General features: G+C 52.1%; 6 protein-coding genes across 6 annotated transcripts; 3 read left to right on the forward strand and 3 right to left on the reverse strand.

The window, feature by feature from the left end:
• Nucleotides 1-596: 596 nt before the first annotated feature.
• Nucleotides 597-2,188, forward strand: BD324DRAFT_620773 (hypothetical protein). Its single transcript, XM_022015320.1, has 4 exons — nt 597-1,326; nt 1,369-1,620; nt 1,679-1,753; nt 1,792-2,188. Exons 1-4 carry the CDS (start codon nt 950-952, stop codon nt 2,111-2,113), a joined length of 1,026 nt encoding a protein of 341 aa, XP_021872337.1. The 5' UTR covers nt 597-949; the 3' UTR covers nt 2,114-2,188.
• A 78-nt stretch (nt 2,189-2,266) lies between these two features.
• Nucleotides 2,267-5,005, forward strand: BD324DRAFT_620775 (hypothetical protein). The gene is made up of 8 exons (XM_022015321.1): nt 2,267-2,757; nt 2,803-2,987; nt 3,038-3,243; nt 3,299-3,839; nt 3,891-3,976; nt 4,027-4,282; nt 4,336-4,469; nt 4,518-5,005. Exons 1-8 carry the CDS (start codon nt 2,295-2,297, stop codon nt 4,966-4,968), a joined length of 2,322 nt encoding a protein of 773 aa, XP_021872338.1. The 5' UTR covers nt 2,267-2,294; the 3' UTR covers nt 4,969-5,005.
• BD324DRAFT_355284 (hypothetical protein) lies at nt 4,990-6,943 on the reverse strand. Its single transcript, XM_022012570.1, has 2 exons — nt 6,245-6,943; nt 4,990-6,198 (listed from the first exon to the last, which is right to left on the reverse strand). The coding sequence occupies exons 1-2, from the start codon at nt 6,656-6,658 to the stop codon at nt 5,122-5,124; spliced, it is 1,491 nt and encodes a 496-aa protein (XP_021872339.1). The 5' UTR covers nt 6,659-6,943; the 3' UTR covers nt 4,990-5,121.
• A 1-nt stretch (nt 6,944) lies between these two features.
• Nucleotides 6,945-8,449, reverse strand: BD324DRAFT_355283 (hypothetical protein). Its single transcript, XM_022012569.1, has one exon. It carries the CDS (start codon nt 8,351-8,353, stop codon nt 7,148-7,150), a length of 1,206 nt encoding a protein of 401 aa, XP_021872340.1. The 5' UTR covers nt 8,354-8,449; the 3' UTR covers nt 6,945-7,147.
• Nucleotides 8,450-9,416: 967 nt separating this feature from the next.
• BD324DRAFT_620779 (transcriptional regulator TACO1-like protein) lies at nt 9,417-10,740 on the forward strand. The gene is made up of 6 exons (XM_022015322.1): nt 9,417-9,716; nt 9,778-9,906; nt 9,981-10,060; nt 10,110-10,175; nt 10,226-10,388; nt 10,435-10,740. Exons 1-6 carry the CDS (start codon nt 9,495-9,497, stop codon nt 10,675-10,677), a joined length of 903 nt encoding a protein of 300 aa, XP_021872341.1. The 5' UTR covers nt 9,417-9,494; the 3' UTR covers nt 10,678-10,740.
• Nucleotide 10,741: 1 nt separating this feature from the next.
• On the reverse strand, nt 10,742-13,256 carry BD324DRAFT_655746 (hypothetical protein; the record flags this gene model as incomplete). The annotated part of the gene is made up of 4 exons (XM_022018823.1): nt 10,742-12,370; nt 12,424-12,541; nt 12,603-12,807; nt 12,867-13,256. The coding sequence occupies 4 exons, from the start codon at nt 13,254-13,256 to the stop codon at nt 10,744-10,746; spliced, it is 2,340 nt and encodes a 779-aa protein (XP_021872342.1).
• Nucleotides 13,257-14,150: the final 894 nt, after the last annotated feature.

Genomic DNA, 14,150 nt, shown 5'->3' on the forward strand with positions numbered 1-14,150 from the left:
TGGGTCTCCGGTTAATACCCAGAGGGCCCGTTATTGGAAAAACCAACGAGCGTCTACATGTGGTACTTCAAAAGTCCCATTGTCTTGGCAAGAGCGCGCGACGTGGTGGTGACTTGCAAAATATGACACCATGTGGAGCGGTACATTTGGCCGTTCTCTGTGATTCTACCTGGCGGCTACAATGACATGGTCCATAGGGTCTTGATCCAGAGCATGGGAAAGTAAGTCGTGTGAGGGTGTTTGCCCGGTATTCACGGGTCAGCCCCTCTGAGGTGGCCCCCCCAGCGGTCGTCGGCCTTTTTTTTTCGCCGTGGCGAAATCTCGAATGGTTGTCAGTGGCTACATGTGGTGACCCGAAGTCGCTTGTCAGCGGACCTTGGTGTATAGGGTTGTACAGAAGGGAGGAAGAAGGAAAGAAGGCAGCAGCGACAGCCAAAATTCTTTTCGCCCGAAAAACAGACGGGTACATACCAAGCCGCTCGCTGCCCGAAGTGACGAATGTGCTATTTCTGAACTCACTTACATTCTCTTGGCATATTTGAGGTCCGGCATATTGGCTGGGATGGGATGGGATAGGTTCGTCTGTGAACTGGTGCCAGATCATTCATCACTTGTTTTAATGCTCCCAACGGGATGTATAGCGTAGATAACGCTGGGACAAGGTCCGGTTGTCATCGGCGCGGGGCACATCAAAAGGTATCTATCCACAGATCGATACTGTTCTCGCCACCACAGCCACGTGGATTCCAAGATCTCTTTCAAAATCTTGACCTCCACCTCGCGGACGAATTTCAGGGCCGTACATGGACATGTCCTCGCTCTCCGTGTCGCGCATCAGATCTCCTTAGATCTCCTCCACCGCGATGTCCAGGGCATAGGTGGCTGTTTTCTGTTTGTGTGAGCATGGCCATTCGCCGCGCCCAATAGTCTCACAGAATGAGGAGAAGATATGATGTATGCCATGGATCGAAGCAGCCAAAGAACGCTCGAGAGCCCAGATTATAAAAAGATGACAGACCGCGAGCATTCCTCATCCACCATCTGCTCACCTCGACTCAACAGTTCGTCTTACTCTCATCCCGTTATACCCAACATGGTCGTCACAATCGGACTGTACAATCACAATGGGATGATTGGGTCTCAGATCTTGAAGCATCTCCTAACTCGAGCTCAGCAAGGGTCCATTAGGCTCGTTGTCCTGCATCGTCGGACATCAAACACCAACTCGATCCCGGAGCACGCCAATATCGAAAAGCGGGTGGTCGATCTGGAAACACCGGACAAGAAGCTGAATGAAAAGAGTGTAAAGGGCATTCATGTTCTGATGTGGGTCATTTCGCTCATCCAAACTCGTCTGACCTTGTCTAGTTCCGCTGCCAGTAACAAGGACAGGATTGGTAGAGCGGAGCTGGTAGAGACGCTCGCTTCGAGTGATGATCTGATCACCTTCGTTCCTACCGATTATGGTCTCGTATGGACAAACTACCTGCCCAAATGGCTGAACTTAGGCTTTGTCAAGGGCAAGGCGATGTTGGATGAACGCGCCAAGAGCCTAGGAATCAACCTCACGAATTTCCGGTCCGGCTGTCAGACGCCTTGGATGTTCACAAGGGATCACGGGTGGGCAGGCATAGTTTTTGCCCTTGTTGCAGACGAGATTGACTTTTCCTGACCGTAGCGACTTTGGCATCAACGTGAAAGGGAACTATCTGATCAGATACGGTGACACCATGCAGAAACGATTACCGATAACGTGAGTCAAGTCTCAGCACGATTGTCCTAAAACGCCAGTTCGCCCGCCTGGCTCGGAGAGAAAGTCGCAGAGATCGTCAGCTCCCATGATCCACACCAGCTTGCCGACAGGTCGTTCTCCCTAGTTGAGACATGGGCGACAGGGAACGAAATCAAGGAGGCATTCACGAGGATACATGGCAAAGAACCAGCCGTGCAAGAGATCGACGAACAGCACTTTCAGGAAAAGATGGACAAGGGGATCTCGGAATCCATGGGAGCCGGGATATGGCTAAAGTGGCGTGACAACAACTGGGAGTTTGATGGAGAGATGATCAATGGTACCAGGAGTGTAGAGGAGCTTGCTAGGGAGCAGCTGTGACGTGAAGGCGCACGATGTCTTTCGCACTATGCATGGACAGCAGCAGGGTTAAGCTGCAGCTGCTTTTCATGGCCGGACAGCGCTGGCGGTGGTCGCCGCTTTCGTGCGTCAGCCAACTGAATTATTCGAACCAATTTTTTGAAACCTCGGTCTCTGTGATCACACAGCGCCAATAATCACCATGTCGTCCAAGACAGAGGTCAAACTGTTGACCCTGCTGAACGTTTCAGCGATCAAGAAGCCTAGAGCTCTGGACAAGCCTGGAGGCTACCGTGGAAGTCCGCTCCGATCTACCCTGCCGCTGAGCTCGATCGAGGGTACGAATGGAGACGTCCAATCGCCAGCCAGCGTCAAGCGTGCTCGGAAGTCAGTGTCTGCAGCTTCACAGGCAGATGTCAGTGCGAGTGAGGACGCACAGCCGGTGAAGCGACGGAAGAGTGTCGTATTTGCTGGAGAGATTGGTCCGTCCGGAAGCACATATGCGAGTCCAATCAAATCCTCGGGCAATGTCAAAGGCAAGGGCAAGGCGAAGGAAGTCACATCCATCAGCGGGTCATCAATCAGTAGCAAGGCGGCCGATGGTGTCTCAAAACGTGTTGTTGATCTAGTAGACGATGAAGACGACGAAGAGGTCAGCCCGATGGGTAAGCTTTGTATGCGGTCCGTAGAACCAGCTCATCAAAAAGCAGCGGATGCGGAGGACATGTTCAATGTTCACTTCGGTAGTGAAACTGTTTATCTTACCGCAGAATCGATTGCCAAGGTAAACGAAGATGACTGGACTTCTGGACCAGTTGCGCTCGCTGGTTTTGGCAAAGCTGTATCGTATCTGCCCGGAGCGGGTTCACCCCCTTCACCGGACGTTCAAAATCGAGTGAGCCTCGCACTTGGTCTCTACTCTGCGCAGAATTGACAAACCATCAGATCATTCCCTCCCTACTCTCCTCTGTTCGAGAATCGGATGATTCTATGCTCGTCTCGCAGGCGACCTCTCACCTTGGCACGTACAAGGATATTTACTTGCACTCTCTGGATGACGAGGCAGATGGCTCGGAAAAGATCTTGTATGGTCCCCAGAAAGGAGCCATAAGGCAGGCTATCATGGTGCATGCTTTGAATCACGTACTAAAGTGAGGCATCGAAAAAGCTTCATAGTCGACCCAATACTGATAAACTTCCCGCCAGGACTCGTCGCCGGATCATCAGAAACAATGAAAAGCTCGCACATGCCGCGGAAGGACAGGAACCACTCGAACCGCCTCGCGATCAATCCTTCACACGACCAAAAGTCTTGCTTCTCCTACCTCTACGTTCGTTGGCTTTGCACTACCTCAAAAACCATCTGTTTCCTCTCGCACCTGCCGGTACTCAGATTGAGAATCAACGCCCTTTCATCTCTTCCTTTTCTCTATCTTCCGATCTCACAGACCCCCTAGCTGCTCCGTCTGCGCTTAGCTCTTATCCCGCCGATCACATTGTCAATTTCCAAGGCAACAGTGACGATAATTTCAGGTTTGGGATCAAGATCACTCGTAAAGCGTGGCGAATAGTCATGATGCCTGCGGACGAGAAGAAACTCCTCGATTGCGATTTCATAATTGCCAGTCCCTTGGGCATGAAGATGGCTGCTGAGAGGGAAAAGAGCACGGATATGCTCAGCAGTATAGAAGTGTGCGTGGTGGATGGGATGGATATCATGCAGATGCAGAATTGGGATCATGTGCAGGTGAGTGGGCTGAGGAGTCATCGAGAATTTCTGGCTTATAAACCTTTCCAGTTTATTTTCGACAACCTGAATAAGATTCCTGAAGACCCGCATGGGTGTGATTTCTCTAGACTGAAGCCTTGGTATCTTGATCAGCAGTGAGCCACCGTGTGCAAGAAGGAAGGATTTCAAGCTGATCCGACTCAAGGGCGAAATATCTCCGTCAAACTATTCTTCTATCTCGATACGACAGTCCCGAGGGCAGAGCTCTTTTCCACCGTAAATGCTCAAACTTGGCTGGCAAAATTCGCACGGACGATGTCAATTGTACTGGTGTCTTGGACAGAGTCAAGTTTGGCGTACGGCAGACGTTCGAGCGGATAGATCTGGAAGGCGCGCAAGCGATGGACGGCGAAGAGGCTGTCTCTGAGATCGAATTGAGGTTGGATTGGTTCACTAAAAAGGTCAACTTTCCCTAGTCTGCCTCATCTGCCTTGGAGCTGACAGATTGTTGCAGACCGTCCCGTCTCTTGTCAAGTCAGCAATGACGAGGCAAAACACATTGATCGTGGTTCCTTCATACTTTGACTTTGTCCGACTTACGAATTATTTGCGCAAGAATGAAACAATCTCCTTCGCGGCAATCTCAGAGTGAGAGCATTCACACCTGTCGCCGGCTTGCACGCTGACCCGCTATAGATACTCGTCCAATACTGAGATTAGCCGAGCTCGAACCGAATTCTTCAAAGGCAAGAAACCATTTTTGATCTTGACGGAACGGTTCCACTTTTACCGCCGGTACAAGATCCGAGGGGCAAAGACACTGGTGTTTTACTCTCTACCGGATCACGCCCAGTTCTACTCAGAATTCCTCCAAACCCCATTCTTGCCTTCTCAGAAGAAACAAAAGGCTTTGAAAGCCAAAGAGAAGCGAAAGCGAAAGCGGAAAAGCGAGGGTGGTGAGGAGTCCGAAGACGAGCAACAAGATGAGGCCGACGACGACGACGAAGACGACGAAGTGGATCCTGATGCAGTTTCATGTCGGGTCTTGTTCTCTCGATTCGATTATCTCAAATTGGAGAGGGTTGTCGGGACGGTGAACGCCAGATTGATGTTGACAAAGGGGGAGGCAAAGTTCCAGTTCATTTAGCCGTTGCTGTGCGGTCAGGTGTGTGATGTATGCATGCATGCATGCGCGGGTATCCACAGACGTACGGAGGCTTTAAGCAAACAGGTCTAAAACGAATCTACAGTTTGACAACGTAATCACTGTATAAGCATATCCCGTGGGTTCGTCTCGAGGCTACAGCTCCTCCCAACCTGTCATAGACTCTCGTTTCCGCCGAAAGGCATTCATCATATCTCCCAATCGATCCACCTCGTCCCGCTTCATCTCCCCTACCTTGTAATCATTCTGTACGCCTCGCCACATATCCCCGAGCATCCCATCGAGCAAATCGAATCGATTCTTGCCCGATGGATTCCTCGCGACCCCAGTCCGATGTGTGACCACAGCCGGTGCATCATCGTACCTTGCAGCTAGACGTCGACGGGAGATATTGGGATCAGTGAAGTCTAGACCTTCACCAAAGAAGTTTGTCAACTTCTCGGAGCGTTTCCTGTTGATGCGCACGGCATCCTCTTCTGACGATTCCGGAGGCGGGAGGGTTGGCGAATGGATGATTGGCGAAGGGGGAGATGGAGAACCGCGATCCGGTCGAGGGGGTCTTTTTGGCGCCCAGGGGTCTCTCGGGGATGGAACAGATGGCAAGTCATGGTCCAGGGAGTCTACCATTCTCGCGAGGCGAGATGGGTTGTTCTCCGCAAGAAACAGTAAACCTTGAAGGGACTGCTTGTATTGATTGAACGTCCCAGCAACGATGGAAGGGCTCAATGACGAAGGTTCCGGAGTCTGGAGCATCGGTGCACTGATTTTGGGTCGAATGGAAGTTTCTTCCGCCCGAGACCGCTGTGGAACCGGTGAGTTGACGTTCAGGGGGTTGAGCTTGCCCCAAGTGACACCAGCCTTGTGACCGAAATTGACAAATGATTCGTCGTCACCATGGACAGCCTTGCCCTTCGGCTTGCTAGAGCTCATACTGATTGATTGCTTGAACCTGGTAGCCCAAGGACCCTTGAGCAGAGTGCCACTACCTGGTCCGTCTTTGAGAGGTGTGGTACCGTCCTGGATTATAGGATGAGACAGATCGTCCGCTGACATGTCGATGAACGAGGTCTTATCGGACATGGGCGAGTCGACCCGCCGGATCGTCTGTCGGGATAGGCTCTGCCTCACTGGCGTTTCGGGGGGAGTTTCGGTGGAGGATTGACCGGGAGGGAGGTAGGCGGGAGTCACGATTTCCCCTAGAAGCTTTTGCAGCTTGATACAAGGTCAGCAAGAATCTGAATATATGGCTGTGGCTTACCTTGACGAGTTGTCGGCGCCTGTTCCTGGCAATGATGTCGTCCTCCTGGGCGCAATCGTGATCTGTCACGAGCTCGACCCGAGATGTATTCGTGACTTCAGATTGCTTTGATCGCCGAGGTGTCAAAGGGAGAGCCCCATGATTAAATGGACTACCGTTGTGTCGACGATCTACATCGTTCGACCCAGCACCTGGCGGCAGACTTGATGAGCTCCTCTTGGGATCGCCGGGCCGTGGCTGGATCATGAGACCACCGCGTCCATCATCCAACAACGTTTCGCCGAGCCGTTTCTCCAGCGCTCTGATACGTCGTTGAAGCTGCACTTCTCTGTCATCTAGCGAAAGCTCCCCGAGGAAGCTTGGCGATGCACCGTCTTTAGAGTGTGCAATAGGTAAGACCAGCAGAGCTCCCATATTCGCTCGTTGGACCGTCGGAGAAAGGGGATGGTTGGACGGGATTAGCTGTGTCACTGAATCTGCTAGGGAAGGATGAAGTGATGGGATAGACTCGTGAGATCCAGATCGTTCTCGGAAGTGGTAGTCTAGTGGCTCAGACGTGTGATATCCATGACGGGGTGTGTGACCGCCGGCGAAGGCACCTCTAGGGGATACTGGAGCATTTGGACTGGAGTGACTTTGTCGATGCTGATTTCGGTACGGTGGAACAGGACCAGCAGGTCTGTGAACAAGTCAGCATGTTAGGATGTGTGCCCCACTCACGACTTGGGCATCATTTGTATCGCATCCTTCCATGCCTGTCTCTCGAACGCCATCTGATTCTCGGCAGCCAAAGCACCGTCCCCCAGCATTTGTTCAATCTTGCTTCGGGTCCTGGCTGGATCTCGCTTCGATACGCGATATTCAATGCTCTCATCCTCACTCGTTGCCACACCGGTGACATCCTCATCGACCAGTCCGCTCTTCAATGGCGTTCCTGAGCTCGGACGCCGTTCTGAGGAGGTGAGCCGTGATAGCTGCGTCTGATTCGGGTTTCCGGTGAGTCTTCTTTGGTTGCGTAGGTGATGGGAACAAGCCCTTGCTGTTATGGATGGCAATGGCGTCCGCAGACATCGGTCCAGACGGGCCGCCAGAAGCAGAGGAAGAAGATGCAGACTGGTGACGTCTCCGACGTCTACGTTGACTGGAAGTCATCGACTCGTCATCGTGATCCCCCGGACCCAGCTCGTCATCGCTGAGAAACGTCTCGCTTGCTTCTTTGGCACCTCGAAACGTGCCAGAGACTTCCCTATCGACAAGAGATCCAGTTGAAACGCTCCATCGTCGGGCTCGACCGAATGTCCCGGCGCTGGATCGTCTAGATGAGAGTTCCATCTCTTCCTCGACGGTTGACCCCGTCGATGTGATGTGGCTGGATGGTGTAAATTCGGACATGGATGCTGTCGTCATGGACAGTCGAAGGAATGACTTGTCGTTTAGGGGTGTAGTGCGACGGGTAGAGGATCGGCCTCGGCTCGAACCCCTAGATGGGGCGGAACCAATAGAAGAACGATGCGAAGGGTGAGCATGAATGATAGACGCTGAAGTGGTCGTCTCTGTGGGTCTGATGTGCTTTGCCGATCCATGCTGATCTCTCACCTCGTGACCAGGGAAAGCTGAATCGACAGGGGTAGAAGATGGTGCCCGAGACGAAAGGGGATGATCTGTACCTTGTCTCGGTTGAAGGTTTGACCGATTTTCTATGCCGTTTGTCACAGAATGATGATCTCCCATCGTATCGTCACTTTCCGTTCCAAACGACGGTGGCGACGACCCTTCGATATCTAGGATCTGGATCAAATTCGCTCCGGATCTCGAAGCCACATAGGCAGTCTTGATGAAATCTCGATCGACCTTGGAGGGACTTCCCAAGTCTGTGGGTGACGATGACAGGAGACTCCAAGTCGATGAACGTTTAAGCGAGCAAGGCCTAGGACTGGGACTTGGGGAAAGCCTAGGAGAGCTATACGTGTTATTGCTGAAGGGGTCGAGGAAAGGTGACGATTGTGGAAGAGGGAGAGACGGCGTTCGAGGAGTATGAGGGGTTTGAAGATCGTGAAGAGTTTTGAACGTGGGAGTCGGTGGGAAGAATGGAGCTGAGAGAGACATCATTGAGAAGAGGGCTGGGGAGGTCAAGTTCGGTTCTATAAAGTAGGCTTCGCTTGACGAAGCGGACTTCTCAGGTCAAGAACGGACAAACTGATCCGCAGAGGTGACGAAAGTCGAGTCTGGGGTCAGTGGTGATGGAAGTATGGATGATAGTGACTTGAATGGTGAGTCGAGCGTGGTCAAGACAGCAGTGGGATGGCCGGCGTGGTTCTGAATGACAGGTCCCAAGCCTTAGTCGTCAGATTTGACCCCAGAATGTATTTGCATGTCATGACCTCGTCGAGTTGTCGTAAAGGTAGGTCCTCGATGTGTCGGCGAGGAAGGGGATTGTGTGGGTATGATGACGGAGGATGTGTGTAGCTAGATCATTGCAGCACTTGACGTGTACGATAGTGACCTATACAACCTGGTATAGCTTACACGCTAGCTTCTTCATGCCAATACCCAAATTGAAGCGACGGGAAAGGCAGGCCAAATGATGTGAACCTTTGAAACACCGTTCTTCATCCCTTGATGACCTGAAGAAATGTAGCATCAATCGCTTTCGGTGAAGTTCACTCACTGGAATGCCATGGAAAAGTCTACATCCAATCTTTGTAGCAAGCTTTGAGCTCAGTGGGGCTGGGCTTGATGTGGGATATACCTCATGATGTGATTCCTGCTGGAATGCTGTCTCTGGTTAGCAGGCTTCCGGACAGCCCCGGAGATTCCGCCAGCGACGTCGTGGAGACTGGCGTGGGGCTAGAAGCTTATCAATACAGGAAAGCCACTGGCATAGGAGAGCGCTTTGCGTCGTATGGAGTCTTTCGAGCCCTCATCGATTGTGAGGGTATGAGAGAACATTAGGTAGAGAGCTCTACTGCCGGTGAAGCCACAAGAGCAGCTTCTCTTGCCAATACTGGCATGCAGAATCATTCAGCGTCCTACTTTGGGATCAGAATGGCCAGTATCGAGTCCGATGTTGGTCGCAAAGCCTCCCACGGCCTGCTGTTCAGACAAGAACATGAGGCGTGATTATCTACTAACCGCATCGGAAAGGTCCAGAGTTGATGAAACATCCCGAAATTCCAGGTCCAGTGCTTGCTTGCATTTTGACCTATCACTGGATCAATCTCGAGGAATAGCACTACGCCGAGTCGCCTCCATGACGATGACTCTCCGATCCCACCTGATGATCTGGCAATGTATTCAGCCAGTAGCAGGACCCTCCCGCACCAATCTTTACGCATCTAGGACCTTGCTTCCCATTCGAACTTTTGTATCAACTCCTGTACCCAACTCGGGGCACAACAAATGGTCTAAGATCAAGCACAAGAAGGGAGCTGCGGACGCTGCGAAGTCTGTGTTATACGGACGTATCATCAGAGTGAGTCACGCAATTCAGAAGAGATCAATACGGGACCTAGACTGACACCCTGCCGCCTCAGGATCTCCAAAACTCGCTACGACCGCCTAATTCACTGGATCCGACCATCAACTCCAGACTGGCAGATATAATGGGGAAGGCTAAAGAAGTCGGCATGCCGAAGTCCGTTGTAGAGAGGGCGATCAGTAGGGTACGTCAAGATTGCCATAGCGCGACCGCTCCTCTCACTGACTTTTTCTCTCTCTCTCTCCCTCTCTCTAACAGGCCCAGTCAGTGCTCGATGGGACTGGTCAAAGTCAAACGTTTGAAATGATGGGACCTACCAGCCGAGACGCCTACATCGTGTCAGTTTCCTTATATCGTCGAGACTCGTACGCTGACGCTCTTTCGCAGAGAGTGCTTAACGGACAATCCCAATCGAACGATCCAGAGTCTCCGAGGAATAGCGAAAGCTAGGCAGTTAGTGGCCCACCATGGCGAAAGTCTAGGTCCGCTAAAGGCTTTTGCAGGGCACGTATAACTCCAGTGGGCTTCATGTTTGAGCGTAAAGGATCGATCATCGTTCAGCCTGCTACACCGCAATCCGACTTTGACGCTTTATTTGAGCTTGTCTTGGAGGAAGGCGCGGACGACGTGAAAGAGGTCGAAGGAGAGGAAAGTTTGGAGTGGGAGGCGAGTCCATAGTCGGCCAATAAGATCAAAAGCTGATAGTCTCCAGGTCGTCACTCCGCTCGAATTGTTGTCGAAGATTACCACGTCTATAACTTCGGATCCCGAGAAGCGCTTCTCTGTCCGATCCTCGGATCCAGCTTATATCCCTCTGGAGTACATTGAGGCCCCTGATGAAGATGCGGAGCCCAGTGATTCGGACTTCGATATAGAGAAGGCTTCACTATTCTGTAGCATGCTGGAGGAGGATCAAGATGTTGTCAGGGTGTGGACGAACATCAGAGGTCTGTGAGCCGCGAGCTATCACATCCAGGGAGCGTAGATCTAGACATATTTGCATGGCATAGGCTTGGTATCTCTACAACATAGCCATCAGACCCATGATCCATTGATCTGAGGGATCGTCACTGTCCGCGAACGGAGCCATCGAGCTTTCAGACGGTATTACACCGTTTAGTATAGCTGAAGTCAATGTCGTGGTTGACTCGCTGACGAGATCCAAATTTTGCACACCCGCCATCATGCTGTCTACTTGCTGACCTTCAGATGATAGGTCAGGCACGAGATGCAACGCCTCGAGCGTATCCTCCATTTGTTCCTTTCGACCCTTCCTCCAGCCTGAAATCTTGTTGACCGGGGTCGGCCAAGATTGAAAGCTCGCGCTTGCTCCTCGTGGTGACGTGTCGACTGTATCTTCAGGCGATGATTGCCCACCTGCCACTGCTGCCTTGACTTGCGTTGTGTCTTTGTCCCTTTTCTCAGACATCAGAGCCGATGTAGTCAACGCGGATGTGATGATTTTCGGAGCTGGTCGTTCTGGTGGAGTCAGATGACCGGGTTGAAGGTCCGGAGGAGACAAGTGGTTCAGCATCGGAGGCCTATCAGGAGGTGTGAGATGGATGACAGATACTGGCATATTGGGTTGTCTGAGTGATGGGCTAGGTTGTATAAACCGAGGCATGGCAGGAGAGGCGTTGATTTTGTCTAGCTCATTACCTTCGGCTGCTATGATGTTGGTGATGGGCCGTTGAGTAGGTTTGGCAGGTTGCAAGACTTTTGACGGCGTATGCGGTCGGTCGGGAGCTTCAACAGGAGGAGCCAGCTGTCGAGGTAATTGTGGCATGTCCATCGAAGCCATTTTGATACCTGCCGCTGAAGCTGCAATAACACTTGCGCCAGACGCTGAGGGCTTTGCGGAAGGTAGAATAGGCATCTCAGGGCATTGAAAGCGAGTCGGGAGAGAAGATGGCGTGACTCGAGACGTCTCATCTGCCGTTTCGACCAGGTTGATGGCTGAAAAGTCTCCTAGCTTGACCCCTATAGATGCGGATGTCGATCCGCGCAGGACGCCGACACCTGGAGCCAATGTCCAAAGAGGGATCCGGTCGACAGGAGCAGGTACCGACGCAATGTTGGAGAGAACATTGGATGGAGACCCGGACATGGATACCGTGGGTTGGTCATCGTCTTGACCTGAAATGACGGTCAAAGTCGCCACGGGATCATGTCGATTCTTTTGGGTGATAGACGACCCCGACGATGTTCGACCAAGAAGAGGACTAGTGGGTGCTCGAGTGAGCTCTGAGGATGCCCTTCGGGACGGTTCTGGAGACAACTCCTCTTGATTGTCAAAGAATGACTCGCGTCTCCCGCTAGCCGCCCCATCATTGAATGAAAGGCCGAAACCTGAAAAACTAGTCTGTTGGGGCGAGGTCAGAGGCGAAGTAGACTTCTCACGTTGAGTACCGACAGATTGAACTCCGGAATATGGGGATGGGAGGCTCGCCAATGAGGTGGAAAAGGACAGCGGCAGACAGGCGGAAGAAACGTCATCAGTTGGCCAGGCGTACATTGACATTGGAATGGCATGGTGCAATGCGCGATGAAGAGGTTGTCGTTCGCGAAGTCGCGTTTCGAGCGGCGAGAAGACATAACATGGTGGAGAGGACGTGAGGGCCCATTGGGAGATGGCCGCGATATGGTTTCTGCGCGAGTGATGCTCAGCCGGGGAGCACCAAGCAAATCAGGTCTAGCTCACTCTGTGACTCTCGAAGAGACGTAGGAAATGACGATGATTCTTGGAGGAGGCTGGCAGTATGTGGCAATGTGGCTAAAGACAGCTTGGGCAGGAAGGGGACTGAAAACACCGTCGGAGCCTGAAGTCCAAATGACGGATCAGAACAGGAAATGCTAAGACGTTCTTTTCTTTTTACTCACGATAATCAACTTTGATGACTGGATCATGAAGCGTCGAGAATGGTTGAGGTACTGGATTTCGCAATCGACCGTTGGAGTCGCGGTAATTGAGTGGCAGGACATAGTCTCCTGTAGCGTAGGGTGATCGAAAGTCACGCTGTTCACCTTGGAATCGATACTTCAGATGCAAGAGGTGAACGTTTGAGTATGGCATCGTCCGAAGTGACTAGATGGAACGACACGCCATTGTCAAGCCTGGATTAGACGGAGGCTAGAGACACTCACCCTAGCATAGTCTAACAGCCTGATGGTATCTTTGAAATCTTCATTACTCTCTATCCCTTCGCCTCCTTGACAAGGGCTCTGCATATAACTTGCAAAGTTGACAAAGAGATAAAGGGCATCCTTGGTCGGTAGATCTGGAGACAAGGCCCTTTCCAGTGGGTGTCGGACGGATGGCGAGACAGAGCCACCATTGGCCTGGCTGGGGGATGCGCGGGGGGACTTGATGGGGCTGACGTCTGTGGGAGAAGCAGAAGATGGCGGGAGGGGGCCAGGGGTGGGACTGGAAGGTGCTGGACTGGTCGCTGCTCTGGTAATGTAGGGACCTTGCTTCGTGAGGCCATCATCTTGCGGTCCGAGGCGAGCCCGGAGCGTGAAATCATCGAGCGCCATAATCAACGAAGAAGACCAACGATCCAGGGTACGACAGAACGGAGGATTCTCGATATCGGGACAAACAGGATGAGTGCGAAAGATGTCACGCAGCGTTTTCACCCTCTAGACCCAGAATGTTTGCCGCCGCGCTGATCGACCTGCTCCGTGCCGACTGATTTCTGTGTCTGGGTGACCTCACCTGAGAACTGAGGCGTGTCTCCGCTCTGATAATTACCAGAGGGGAGATGCTGGGCTTCTTGTGGAGCTCGACGATCAATGTCGGGGAACAAAGAGAGGGATTGAAGACCACGCTGATCGGCCGCCTTGCTGAGAATATGCTGGAATGACAGCGCAAAGACCGCGCCAACCCGAGGTAGCTCAGTATTCACGGCCGTTTCGAGGAGACAGTCACCCGTCAGAAGGTCACCAAACAAGCTGATATCAGCAATGATAGGACATGGATGCCTTTCGATGATTGCTCTCTTTCTCTCTCCAGTCTTGCATCCGAGGCCATTCTTTGTCCGAGGGAAAATGACCTTTGGAGAAAGGAAGGGTGGGGGAAGAATTATCAGTGTCGTCAGCACAGTGTCTCTAGCGCTCTCGGAGACAGTGTAAAGGATCAATGGGCTCCATGTCAATGAATCGTTGGCAGCACATCGAACGCAGCTCCCACTTGTCAAGGTGTCTAAACATGTGAATGATAGTGAGCGGGGCTCAGCAGAACTTTTCGATTCGTATGAACGCATACGAGAAACTACTGCCCTTGCACGAAGCCTCAAGTCAAGCATGCGGTGATTTCTGACCGTATCCCTGCAGCGACAAAGACCCGTCTGAGCCATGACGATCTCGCTGCTGTAGATTTTATACCGGTTACTGATGACCTTCTCATCGTTACGTAGAGTCAACTTCCGA

This window comes from Kockovaella imperatae (genome assembly GCF_002102565.1).
Source record: "Kockovaella imperatae strain NRRL Y-17943 chromosome Unknown BD324scaffold_4, whole genome shotgun sequence".
NCBI lineage: Eukaryota > Fungi > Basidiomycota > Tremellomycetes > Tremellales > Cuniculitremaceae > Kockovaella > Kockovaella imperatae.